Source organism: Balearica regulorum, chromosome 8 (assembly GCF_011004875.1).
Source record: "Balearica regulorum gibbericeps isolate bBalReg1 chromosome 8, bBalReg1.pri, whole genome shotgun sequence".
NCBI classification, from domain to species: Eukaryota; Metazoa; Chordata; class Aves; order Gruiformes; family Gruidae; genus Balearica; species Balearica regulorum.
Window position 1 is genome coordinate 30,360,696 of NC_046191.1, and position 13,339 is coordinate 30,374,034.

General features: G+C 40.9%; 1 protein-coding gene and 1 long non-coding RNA gene across 6 annotated transcripts in view; one reads left to right on the top strand and one right to left on the bottom strand.

Moving 5' to 3' along the window:
- ABL2 (ABL proto-oncogene 2, non-receptor tyrosine kinase) overlaps nucleotides 1-13,339 on the top strand; it is a 47,995-nt gene that overhangs the window by 22,528 nt on the left and 12,128 nt on the right. For 3 of the 5 annotated variants that reach the window (XM_075760419.1, XM_075760421.1, XM_075760420.1), the window contains exons 2-5: nucleotides 9,246-9,416; nucleotides 10,201-10,496; nucleotides 11,172-11,444; nucleotides 12,217-12,301. In XM_075760419.1, coding sequence (XP_075616534.1) covers nucleotides 9,246-9,416; nucleotides 10,201-10,496; nucleotides 11,172-11,444; nucleotides 12,217-12,301 — 825 coding nt within the window. Of the gene's footprint in view, nucleotides 1-5,271; nucleotides 5,530-9,245; nucleotides 9,417-10,200; nucleotides 10,497-11,171; nucleotides 11,445-12,216; nucleotides 12,302-13,339 lie in introns of those variants that run through there. The other 2 variants (XM_010299842.2, XM_010299843.2) reach the window with 1 other exon arrangement.
- LOC142602802 (uncharacterized) lies at nucleotides 10,395-12,681 on the bottom strand. The gene is made up of 3 exons (XR_012836627.1): nucleotides 12,515-12,681; nucleotides 11,102-11,427; nucleotides 10,395-10,516 (listed from the first exon to the last, which is right to left on the bottom strand). It is a non-coding gene; the product is annotated as an uncharacterized LOC142602802 (long non-coding RNA).

Sequence of the window (13,339 nt, forward strand, 5' to 3'; positions counted from 1 at the left end):
ACAGTACTGATTAAAAAAAAAATGCTAAATGACTTGCTGTAAGCTGTCATAATGTTTGGCCATCCCACCTTTCCTGGAGAAGGACTGGGTGACCTAATCCTGCTTACCCTTCGTACTGGAGAGGTTTACTGGAACTTACGATGACAGAGGAAGAATGTCAAATAGACTTTTGATCTATGTGTGTGCAGTTTCCTAGTTATCTTTGAAATCCAGGTGTCCCTTCATAGCACTCCTTTCCCTAAAAGTGTCATTGTGGGAGTAGTTACTGTCCACTATAGGTAGGATTCAGAGGAACAAAGATTGGAACTTCATCACCTCAGTACTCAATGGAAAGAGGTATGTAATACAGAGCATCTGAAGTTGGTGGTCTCTGCTTGTTTCTAGATACCAGCAATTGTAAAGCTGACTAGCTTTATAGGAGCTAAACAAATCCTTAGTAATGAAAGTAACAAATGCTGTGATGCAGTATTCAGGATTTTTACAGAGAGGTTACATTTGTAGATTTTTGTTCCAAAATCCTTTTTTGTATATCACTTGAATTACATTAAAATATCTCTTTTCACTTCAGGAAAGTGTTTTTCTTACTATCTGTTGTGCTGTTGGGTTTTGGTTCCTCACCCAGAGGCACATTCAAAGAAGTCAGATTGGTACTGTGAGGGGATTCTGGTGCTTCTGACCATTCCCAGTACCTCTGACAGGAAACATCTGTTGCACCTTTTAATAACTGTTAGGTCCAGGTCTCCTGTGCTTACATGAGTTCCTCACCCTGAAGTGTTTTTTAAATGCATCTAAAAACCTGCATTGTTTTGCTAGCTGCATTTATCCCAGAGTCGCTTTCCTACCAGAGTTTTGCGAGGACAGAAAAAAATCTCAGAGGTCTTGAGAGCCATTCTATTGAGTTAGCAGTGTTTGTACTGAAGATGATCAAAACTTCATCTACTTTGAATTCTCTCTCAAAACAGCAATGCTACCAAATGCTTCAGTAGAATGTTCAGTCACTTACAGCCTGTTGATCTATGAATATATTTATGCATCTTGCACTGAATGAATACTTTGGACCTTAAGCTTTATTTATTTCATTCTGGGTTCTGTACCAAAAAGATGCTTGTTTACCAGAAAGAAGTTGAGAAAAAATAGGGAAGGGCTGCATTAGGTTGATATTGGGAGAAATGGCATACCTATGTGTCACTGACATCTGAGCAAGGAAACAGGCTGAGGGACACCTCTGAATGTTTGATAGCATTAGTAACAAAGGAAGAGGATAATTGGAACCGGTGAAACAGAAGACACTGTCCTTCTGTAAACGTCAGTTTGTTTAAATCTTAACATAGCTAACCTCTTATGTTCAGGTAGACAATGTCTTGAATTCTTCATACACTGGTGTAACTAGCTGAGATCAATCTGTCTATCTCCTCCTACCAATTAAAATTAATTGACTGCAAACCCCCAAACCTTTTTTTCCCTTGGATTTTTTGTCAAGCTAGCCAAAAAGCATGTCTTCTAGGTGAAGACCCACCACTTTAACCATGAAATAAGTGCAAGGGAATACCTCATTGAGCAGTTTGTTGTGTTGCAAAATAAATCTGCATTTAAGACGTGAGCTGTATGGAGAACTTCTAGTTTTCTCTGTATATTTCTCTCTCTGATACCAAAGATCACTTTTATTAACCTTTTCTATTTCAGATATATTTTGATAATCAAGGCAAGACAGTGCTACCAGCTTTTTTATGATGTGAGCTCTTCATGATGCAATTTTGTCACTGACTGTGAAGTCTCCTCCCATTCTGTCTCTTCCAGCCTGGTACCATAAATAGAAACTTATTCCTTGCCCATCCCAAGTTCTTGGCTTGGAGCTGTATTTCTTGGCTTTATTCAGTGGGTTGTTTACAGTACTTAAACCTTGCACCACTCTGTGGGAGGCCCAAAGACTAACTATGGATCTGTGCTTAGCTCAAGCTAACCACGTTATTAAGAGTCTGGTTGCTTACAGGAGAGGAACACCTAGGAATGGCATTTAGTTAGATTGCCTGCATTTTACCAAAGCCATATGTGAACTGTCTGAGCCCTTTTAAACTGGTGTTTTTCATGGCCACATGTATGTCAGCAGAAAGACTAGGTGGTCCATTTAGGTAGGGGCTTAAGTCTGGTCTAGGGTAAAGAAAGTTCATAGGTCCACTTCTATGCTACCACATTATTAGACAGTAGGAACTTGGCCTGTTCAGCATTGGTTTGCTTTTTAGTATGTAGTTTGCCTTGAGTATTTTTGGATAGTAGGAAGTGCTGAGACTTGGCTTCAGAAACAGAGATACTGTAGAACTTGATACTATTCCAATCGTGTCAGCAAAATAGGAAACCCACTTGCTGCTGTGTTGTCAATTTTGTTTCCTTGTATTCATTAAGGCAGAAATCCTCCCACTAACAAGCTGGTTAAAGATCTTGAAGTCTAGTGATGTAAAGTGATGCACGTTTTGAAGATGCAGTGGAAAATACCGATTATACTAGCAGTTGTTAGTTACTGGATGGCCTACTTTCTATGCTCTAAGTTGACCAATGCCTATTCTTTGATAGTGTTAAAAGTAAGCATATAAAATGAGTCTGTGGGTAAAATAGCATCATGGATATTTATATTGGTATTTAGTTTGAAAACTCAAAGTGAAAATAATGTGAAAGATGCGGCATATGCAGGGATCTTGGTGGCCTTGTATTCAGTTGTCCCTTTGTGAAAGAGAGGCATGTGAGAAGCCAGAAGATAGAACACTGAGCGTGTGTGTATATATACACACACATACATACACCCTATGGTTTTTGATGCAAAATGCTGAGATATCAGATTGAGACTGTATGCAGTAACCAGGATTTACCCTATAACCCTTTCTTTGTCTCTCTTCCTTCCATTGAGAAGCCAGTCACTTTGGCCTGCCGCCAACAACACCAAATAATTTTCAAAGCTCTATTTCCATTTACACATTCTTAATGTTTGATTAAGAGACATTGACAGTTGGTTCAGAAATTCAGAGTATAGCGAATGTTTTAGAAGCTCCCTGAAGTGTACATTTCAAAGTAGTCTAGTCAGCAAGATTTCTTTTTACTCAACTTTTTCCCACCGCTGGAAGAACTAGAGAAATGCTCCTAAATGGATGATTTAAGTTGTACAGGAAGGGTAACCACTCTCAGGAAACAGCTTTGAAGGGCACCACAGGGAATAGTCTAAAGAGCTGGGAAGAGCTGCTGTGCCTGAAAGGTGGACTCTTCCACTGAGGAAGTTGAGTGTACCAGAATTAAGATTTTATATTGTGCGCTTACTGTGAAGGGAATAGGAACAGGATGCAGATGTCAAGGTGATGGCCTACAGTGTAAAATAACTATCTAGGAAAATCAGTTGTAAAAGCAATAATGCTCATCTAGAAGGTAGAAAGATGCCTGACTATTCTGCCTGGGTGCAGGACACTATGAACAGCTACACACTGTGCAGGGACACCCCATATCCTTCCCACTGAGAAACGCTTTTGTGGGGGCTGGAAAGGTGCAGGCACAGAATTGCCCTGTTACAGGAAACTTATGGCCACAATGTTGCTGGCCTCCAGTGCCAGTGCTGGCCACTACTTGATTCCCATCAGGAGCTCGTTAACAGACCAGGCAGCCATTAGGCTTTGACTGAGAATACTCTCCTGACAGAGGCTAAAATTGGTGGAGTCAATAGATATATTTGCAAGTTACATTATTAATCCAACCTAACTTTCCACTAATCCTTCTTTGTTCCAAATACCAATTATTCATCTGTTGTATTTTAACTAACAAGTATATTTGTTATTTCAGCTAAGGTTGTTAACTATTACAGCTAAGACTAATTTAACCACAAATCCATATGTAGCTTGCTATTTCCTGCTACCATTTCAGACCCACCTGAAAAGTGGGTTTATCACAAAGCTCATTCACATGTTTTCTGTTTTTCCCAACAAATTCTGCTTATTCTTTGTGTATTACCAGATATGCTAATGGTAGTAAAAATACCAGTGTAATTAAGAGTACTTGGAGCAAATGAGGGGAGAAAACAATAAACTGCAAGAAGCAAAAACAAAGGGGAAAGAGATAAAGCCTAGGAGCTCTTAGGTAAAGGCATCTCAACCTCTAACTACTGGATAGCATGCTGCAGGACTCACCAAGCTTGGCTTTGGAGGAGGAGGAGGAAAAGAGGTCACCCACTTGTCAGAACTTTAGGAAGACAACAGTATGCAGTATCCTAAGATATTTTCTTTGTCTGGTTATTTTTTCCTTATACATTAGGTGATGGTGGCAGGGGAAATAACTGGTGTCACAGGCCATATAGGGAAAAGCAACTCATCCCCACAGCATATCTACAGTTTTATACAGTGTTTTTCCACAGCCTTACAAAACACAAACATTTGGAATAAGCCAGGTTACTCATTTCTTACCTTTAGCTTGATCTGAGTCCTCATCATGTGGTGCAGCTACCTTTCTTACAGAACGATGGAGTTCAGGGATTATAAAAACGCTGCTTCTTTTTTCTCAGTGGGCTGCAACAGCTCCTCTCCCCTTACAAAAGAAAGGCCAAACCACTTAATTCCCTTTCCCTGCTCCCTTTTATACCCCTCTGCAGGCCCACCACCCTCCCAGGTGTGAGACTGCCATGGTGATGGCTTGTTCTTTAACCCTTCCTTGTCCACAGGTTAGGAGGAGCCTGTCCTGCTACAAACCATACTAGGGCTTTTAAAGAATTCATCCAAAAAATGTTATGTTTTTTGAGAGGTAGTTTGATGGTGCCATTTCAGAGAGCTGAACTGAGTCTTACTGAATCAGCAAAAGTGCAGCTCAGACTGGGCATACTGTACTGCCCTTGCTTTCTGTTTCTTTGTGAAATTCTGAAATGTTCAGGATTGTTTACTTGTTCAGTGCTTGTACATATTAGACGTGTATTTTCAGTAAGATCCTTTCCTGTTGATTCATGTAAATAGTGCTCCAGCAATGGTATGTGGAGTGGAAAAATGAATCAATCTGGGCGGTCCCCCTAATGGGTGATCTGTTTTGTAATTTGTACAAAGGATTTTCTCCAAGGAAACTGTTTGCTTTCTTCCCAAACACTTTGTTGCCTAACTCTTAGCAGAACAAAACTCTGTCTTCATAGCTCATCTCAAAATTGTTTCAACTTGCAGTCCAGTCGCCACATCCTCTGTTTGTTCAGCGTTCCCTGGAAGCTCCACCCTCACTTCCAGCTAATAACCACGTTAACCCGCGGCTTGATTTTCCCAGTTTCTCCTTCGCCTGCTCGGCAGCGCTTCCTTTTCCATTGGCTGCCAGCCTTGCGAGCAGTGAGCATCTGCACGTGGTGGCGTTTGTGCTGGCAGCGGCAGTTCAGGACTTCTTGGGTCAAGCAGCCTCTTCTGTTTGCTGTGAAGCACAGCATGATTGTGGGGACGGTCCTCTTCCAGTCTAGCAGCTATGGCAAAGAGGGCAAGCTGCTCTGCTGCCTTGGCGAGGAAGCCTCTGAGCATGGCACGTTGAGTTTCACAGGTACGATGTTTGGGGTCGTAATGCTGCGCCATCCCTTTCCTGTGTTTCTGTGAGTGCTTCAGGGAGGATGTGGGTCCTTTCCAGTCTATCTTTGTCTTGTAGTATGAGACCAGTCATGGGCAGGACTGAGATGGCCTGCTTTTATCCGGGCTTTAGATTATTGAACTGCTTCATTTTTATGAGCAGTTACACAGTATTTTAGAAATAGAGACCACTTCAGCACTTGATGTGATCCTAAAATTTTAAGATTTAGCATATACTACCTCCTGCTCTTGGACCAAAGAGATTGGTAATTGTTGTGTTGGCAGCACAGGGTGGGGGACAAAGCACCCCTTACATGTTGGCTGAATAGAAAAAGCATTCATATCCGGAGAGAAGCAAATTGTATTGTGGGAATAAAGAAAAGGAAGGAGATGGATGAAGCATAACCTCCTCAGGTGATTGTGTATTCCTTGTACACTAAATGATGATGTAAGTTTTCCATTGTATAGGAAATGAAAGTGGTAATACATGATTTATGGTTAGCCTTCAAAAGGAGCTGATATAAACCAGAACTTCCCAGCTCATTTCCTTAGCTTGGTGTGAATAGAGCTTGCAGACTGTTCAGTTGGAGGAGTATCATTTGTGATATACTTTGGTTATCTTATTTTCCTTAATGAGGTTTATGTGACTATCCTGTTTCACTGACCTTCCATATGCTTACATGTTGGATGGCATAGATTCTCACACCGTACTGGGCAGCAAAGTTTATTATGTAATAATAACCTGCAATAGGTACTTTTATATCCAGGTAAATTCTCCTACAGTAGATATTGGGTAACCTTTACAGTTACTTAAGCATCCAAGTCACTCTAAAAATGAAAGTGAAGGAAGTTGGTGAGACACAAACTCTTAAAAGCATTTGATTTTTAGGTAATGTGATTTTTAGGTAAGCGCTGTAGCTAAGTGATTGAACCTCCTCATCAAACATTAACTTCTGTTGGCTTTTTTTTTTGTACATAAAGTGGGTGTTAAGAACATGTGCCAGCCTCCCAGACATTCCCGAGGAAGTGGTAGTAGTCCCACATCTGCTTTGAGTCCTCGCTGGCAATCCAGCACGGCACCACAAATGGTTTCATGTGGGCAGAGCCGCTCAGCGCTAAGCAGCAGGTGGCATTTCTGATGGTTTTGCCTTGGTTTAAGTGCCCACTGTGGGGCTCAGCGTGGGCAGGCTTAGTTGGTCATGGGATTTGCTGCAGGAGCTCTGAAGCTGAGCTGATACTAGGCTGCTTCACGCTTACCCATTGAGTATGTGGCTAATTGCTTAACTCTGCGCTGTCTGTTAAGTAGGGGTTGGATGCTCTCAGTTCATGAGCTTTTCTGGCTTGAGAAAGAAACTTCGAGTAAAGTACACTTTGATTTAGAACAAACGCATATATTTTTTTGTTTAAAGCCTTTCACATTTCGGCAGGTACATAATAAAAGTCAGAAGTTATTTAAACACCATGAAGGTGTTTTGGAGCTGAAAGGTCAGATATTCTTTGGAAACACTGCCTGCTTTTGTGTTTGCTTGCTAGCAGAGACGTGCAAGTCAGATTTCTTGTACAGCGCATTTGCTGAGTGACTTTGCTTAAGGCACTGAAACACACTAACTCAAGTCACTGTACGAGTATAAAGAATGTATTATTTAATTAAATATGTATTTTTATTCTACAAAGAGAGCTGGATTTAGGAACTGGTGTTCTTTCCTGGTGCTTAACAACTGGACATGCATATGCACACACCCAGTGCTAAAAAATTACAGTGGGATGTTGGCAGCCATGCTATAACGTAGGTAGCTGAGCAAACATTGGGATTTCGTCTCTTTTCTGTGATAGCACCCAGTTTGGTGGGTTAGTATATTGTAAAACTAGTTGCAGTTGACAGGAACAAGAAGCGTATGTAAATATTGTATCTGCAGATAATGAAATCAAAGAAGCAACATTTTGGTAGCTTAATTTCTAGTTGCTTCTGTTCTGCACCTTGAAAGGGTGCTACTTTGGCAAGGCTTGGGAGGTAGGTTATTAAGGAATTGCAAGACGAGCAGGTTATGCAAGCAGTATAACTCTGAATGATTACCAGAAATGCAATCAAAAGCCACTTAGCTATGTGGTTAAAAACAAAACGGAACAAACCTCAACCATTTACATTCTCATGTATCTATAATACAGTCAAAAAATTGCATGTAGATGCTGGGAACCCCTCTCTGTCCTCGTTTTCCAGGCTTGAGCTCTGTCCTGTGACACAGATTTGGCCTATGTTTGCCTATTGGCACAGGCCTCTTCCTGTTTTGTGTCTCGCTAACTTCCCAGTTTTCCTGTCCTGTATTGCATTTGAGCTCTTTGTTCTCTTTTTAAAGTGCCTTATAGACTAGCTCTCACTCACGAATGTAAATCTCATGGGAGTGCAGGGAGGGGGTATTATATACACACATTCTCTGGCAGCGGTCTGCTTAAGAACATCCTGAGCCTGACTTCTCAGCCTCTCAGAAATGGGCCAAAGCAACGATTGTAAAGTGAAGAAAGCATCCAGCTTTTTAAAGAGGATTTTTTTATGTTTGGTGCATTTAATTACATCTTTTTACAGTGAATTTCTGTAACTTCAACAAGAGAATCTGGAAATATATACTGGGACAGGAACTTATGTCAGTTGTGCCATCAGAGAAAATATTTATATGTTTACACCTTCATATTTTTTTGCCCCCCTTGAGCAACCCACATATATGAAACCACATCATCGCTCTTTCTCTTGTCTTAATATTGACATTTATTCTGCTACAAGTTTCTGGAAAACCTCTCTATGGGTTAGAAAGCCAAAGATGGTCTTGGCATAGCAATACCATTGAGTATTCAGTCAGTTTTACTTTTTACTACAGTTCTTTCCAAAATCCTGTGTATTTAGATTGTTTTTCATCATCCAAGGAATTGTGGGGACTTTTTTTCTTTTGTCTCTAAACCAAATCTGATTGTTCTCCCCACTCCCTTATGCTATCAAGTTTGCATCAGTTGCCCTTTGAAACAGCAAAACAGAACTGCCTAGCTATTCAGAAACACTGCTGCTAAATACCTAGCATCACCTTTACATACTTTCTGTCCCTGTCAGTTTTCCACCTCTTGTTTACACAGTCTTGAAATGTATTACAAATCACCATCATTCCTGCTAATACTGAATCAGTTACTGTCCCAACCTATAGATCTCACTTGTGCCATAATTCAGTTTGTCTTACCTGTTGTATTTGTAGTGTTGGTTTCAGATCCAGGCTGTCTACTTCAGCCACAGAAACAGTAAAGACGTACACCATAATATTTCAGTGTTGAAAGGTTTCCTTCACTACTTCACATTAAAAAAGCACTTCTAAGTTCTCACCCATTTTTTATTTATGAATGCTTAAATACTTTCAAACAAGTGTCTATAAATAGAAGTATGTATAATAAGTATTAAATAGAAATGTTATATGCATAGCTTGCTACTTGCTATATAGGCAAGTTAGTCACCCTCTCCAGCCTGTTAGAAGTAACCTATAGAATGAAGAGTCAGCAAAGTGGGGATTGAAAACCACTGATCTAAGATGTGCAGCCGTGGTGTTCCCTTTCCATAAAGAGCATATTGTGGAAGAGGAGCTTCACTCTGCTGTATGCTGGGTTTTGATCTATTTACAGTTGTACACGAAGTAATTTCCTCTTCTGTTCTTCCTTCAGAGGCCCTGCACCGCCCTTATGGTTGTGATGTTGAACCCCAGGCACTGAATGAAGCCATCAGATGGAGCTCCAAGGAGAACCTGCTTGGAGCCACCGAGAGCGATCCCAATCTCTTTGTTGCACTTTACGATTTTGTAGCAAGCGGTGACAACACACTCAGCATCACCAAAGGTAAGGCTCTGAATCACAAAGCAGCTACTAAGTTGAAAGCTTAGCAGTGGAAAATAGAAAGCAGAATCCTTCCCTGGATAGGAATAGGAATGAGTGCAGTTAGAGAAGATAATTCTCTAAAGTGATGATTATAAGCAGACGATCTCTCTCTCACTTGTGCTGGAGAGAGACACCTGCCGGGCAGTTCTCCTAGCACAGGTACAGCTTTGTGTAACACTGCACAACAGTCTAGCCCTGCTACAGTTGTCCCTGTTCTAGGCTCCCCAAACCACCGGCCTGTTGAGACACCTATTTTAGGGAGGGGCAAAGGAAAACCGTTACGTTATTGATGATAACAGAATTCAGCAGTTTTAACTGGGGCAAAATCAAGAATTAAGAATTGCACAGAGATTTTCTTTTTCTGTTCAGTACATGTATCAGAATATGATCTGCTGCAAAACTGTTTCAAGTCACTTGCCATTTAAGGCTTCAAGAATGAGACAAACCTCATCCCTCCAACAAAAAAAAAAAAAAGTCTTTCTAGTCTAAAAAGCTGGACTAAAGGAAGTTTTTTGAGCTCATCAATCAGACTGCAGTAAATTATGGAACAGTATCCTAGGTATTCTGTCTGAAACTTTACTTCATAAATACTTTATATGTAGCAGTTTAGTTATAGGATCACTGCTGCAGATTTTTGTTGTTAAACTACAAGCCCAGGCTTAGCCAGCTGATAGTGAGTGTCTCCCTTAATGAGACCAAATAGATTGCACTGTGCTTATTTTGCTTTTTTTCTTTCTGGTCCTAGGTGAGAAGTTGCGAGTCCTGGGTTACAACCAGAACGGTGAATGGAGTGAGGTACGTTCGAAGAATGGGCAGGGCTGGGTACCAAGCAACTACATCACACCAGTGAACAGCCTGGAAAAGCATTCATGGTACCATGGGCCAGTGTCACGCAGTGCAGCAGAGTATCTGTTGAGCAGTCTCATCAATGGCAGCTTCCTGGTTCGTGAAAGCGAGAGCAGCCCAGGACAGCTATCCATCTCGCTCAGGTACGAAGGACGTGTTTACCACTACAGGATCAATACCACCTCAGATGGAAAGGTAAGGATCTCTGGATAATGCTGTGGGAGAGGAAATAGGGATATTAATTAAGAGGTGGCACAGAATCTCAAGTTGCAGACTGTTAAGAGAGTGGTGTATGTGAGAGAAAACAGGTTCACTGGTTGATTTATATTAAAAAAAAAAAAAGAACACGTATGCCAAGAGTTTGGTGGTAACTCACCGAACACCGCTTTGGAAGAAGTGCAGATGGTACCTATCCTGGCAGAAAGCAGCTAGGGAGCAAAGCATTTGTGGTTTGATGTGATACCTTTCCATTGATCCACTTAAAAAAAAGCAGAGCTTTGCTAAGTCAGCAGTTTCAATCAGCGTTTTGAAACCTTGATCAAAAAGCAGTATGATGTGTTGAGTGATGCAGAAACTGGCCTGCACTTGGCTACAAGAATTCCAGTTTCTAGTCCTGAAAAGCATGAGGCAGGAGACAGCACTGCTCTCGAATGATAGCTTATATCTAGCTACCTTCTGCACGTAAAGATCCCACAGATTAATATTCATTTGCCCAACAACATGAGAACAAATACTTTATAGAGTCTGGTTCCTTTATCTTTATTTTTTTTTTTAAACCTGCGAGAATGTTTTTACTGTACCTGTTTTCCAGTGTTCCTGAAAGCTTCCCGCTGCCTTCATTTAAGTAGATTCCTGGTTTGTTCTTAACAGGTGTATGTGACAGCAGAAAGCCGTTTCAGCACACTAGCAGAGCTGGTGCACCATCACTCAACAGTAGCAGATGGACTGGTGACAACTTTGCATTACCCAGCACCCAAGTGCAATAAGCCCACCGTGTATGGAGTGTCCCCCATCCACGACAAGTGGGAGATGGAGCGGACTGATATCACCATGAAGCACAAACTTGGGGGAGGGCAGTATGGCGAGGTGTACGTTGGTGTCTGGAAGAAATACAATCTCACGGTTGCTGTGAAAACATTAAAGGTGAGTTTTCACATTGTTATGCGCTGTTCATTTGTTCACCGTTTATGGTAAGGGTAAGGAAATTGTAACATTCTCGGTTATATCTCCTAATGATATGAATATCAGAACATGGAGTGTGCTGATCTGCATAAAATCCATGCTTGAGAGTAGCTTTGCAGAACAAAGTTAGCTTACCAAACTTGCACCAGTGCATGTGGCTTAGAAATAATTTGGAATTTTGCCCCAGCAAGCTCCTGCAGGAATGTCCAAGCCAGATCTGTAGAAATGGTTACCAAGTCCACTTCCCTTCCCTCAGAAGAGCTGTGGAAGCTTTAAGAAATCAAAGGTGTTGGAAATACCTTCTACTACCTCTCCCCTGCTCTTGGAAAAATTCAGCTTCTCCATTTATTTTCCTTTTCAAAGCCTTCTGTTTGTTTCAACAGCTAAGATTCTATGTAGCTCCTAAGTAAGGGAGCTTTCAAGCTTAATTTTTATAGCTAGGAACTAAGTCAGTGATCCTGAGAGTCTTCCCCTCACCAGCTGCAAATGCTTTGGTAGCCACAATAGCTACCAAACAAGAAAGCCTAGGACTTTCTGGGTACTGCAGATCTCTCACTTGGCCATGCTGCAGGGCAGCCAGGCAGCTTTTCAGGGGTGTTTATATTTTGCTTTGGTAAAGGCCAGAACAGCGGAGAAGGATGTCATCATTTATATTCAGCTCAGGTACGTGGTGTTGAGCAGACCTTGGTCATGAAGATAAATTTTCCTTTCTTTTGCCTCTCTATTTATCTAGGAAGATACCATGGAGGTGGAAGAGTTCTTGAAAGAAGCTGCTGTGATGAAGGAGATCAAGCATCCAAATCTAGTGCAGTTGTTAGGTTAGTGAAATTCCTTGCTCTATCTGTTCTTACTTGAGTTTCCACAGAAATGATATCTGTCTTGTTTAAAAGCAGTGGCAGATTTTCTGTATTTGTATAACTTTTTGAATCGGGTCAGGTTAAGGGGTGGTATTTTTGGCAGCTTACTCCTTTATGTAGTATTGGAGCTAAGAGACACTAATTTTAAATAAAACATCAAATATAGTCACTTACATTAGTAGACAACTTTGCTGTTGAGGCACAACTGTGTGTTATATAAAAGTTTGCAATATCAGCCTCCTGTTAGTTTGTACCATTGGCCTTAGACATGCTCCAGGGTTCAGTTATCAAGGTCAGATTCCTCTTCTGCTGTGTTAAATCAGATTTACAAAATTATTTTCCATGACTTATTTTTCTAATAGAACAGAACAAAATTATACAAAAATTCAAAGTGAAAGAAAGAAAATTATATTGGAAGCACAGTACCATTCTCCATACTTCTCAAATCAGAGACATTTATAGAAAAAGCTGCACTAGAAAAAAAATAGTCCATAATTAAACAGAAGACGACCAGATTGCTGCTGTTGTAAGGGACCCTGTATATCACCAAATAAATACATGAGATCAAGGCAGTGGAGATGCAAGTCAGATCAAACAGCACACAAATGGAAGAAATCTGCAGGCTTTACAGCTTGGCTGTGCCCTGTTTGTCTCGCTGACAAATGCATGATATGATGATCACTATTAAATAGTCTGCATAGCTGTTAATTCTACATGTACAAAGATTCTTAAGGAGACACTCTAAACCTTTACTAGTGTTTAATTGCCTCTGGACTTTTGCTGCTTTCAGGAGCAAAGCTGTCAAGCCAAGCCTAGGATGAAAGGAGAAATGTGAAGAATGTGAAGACTTTTAATAATGGCAGCTATTTCGTACCCATTTGAAAAACAGGCACAGATGAAGTGTCTGCCCAGCCCTGTCTGGTTCCAGAGTAGAGACTAAAAGATTCCTCATCAGAGGGATGCATTTTGGCTCTTTCTGATGCACAGTGTAGTTGTGTT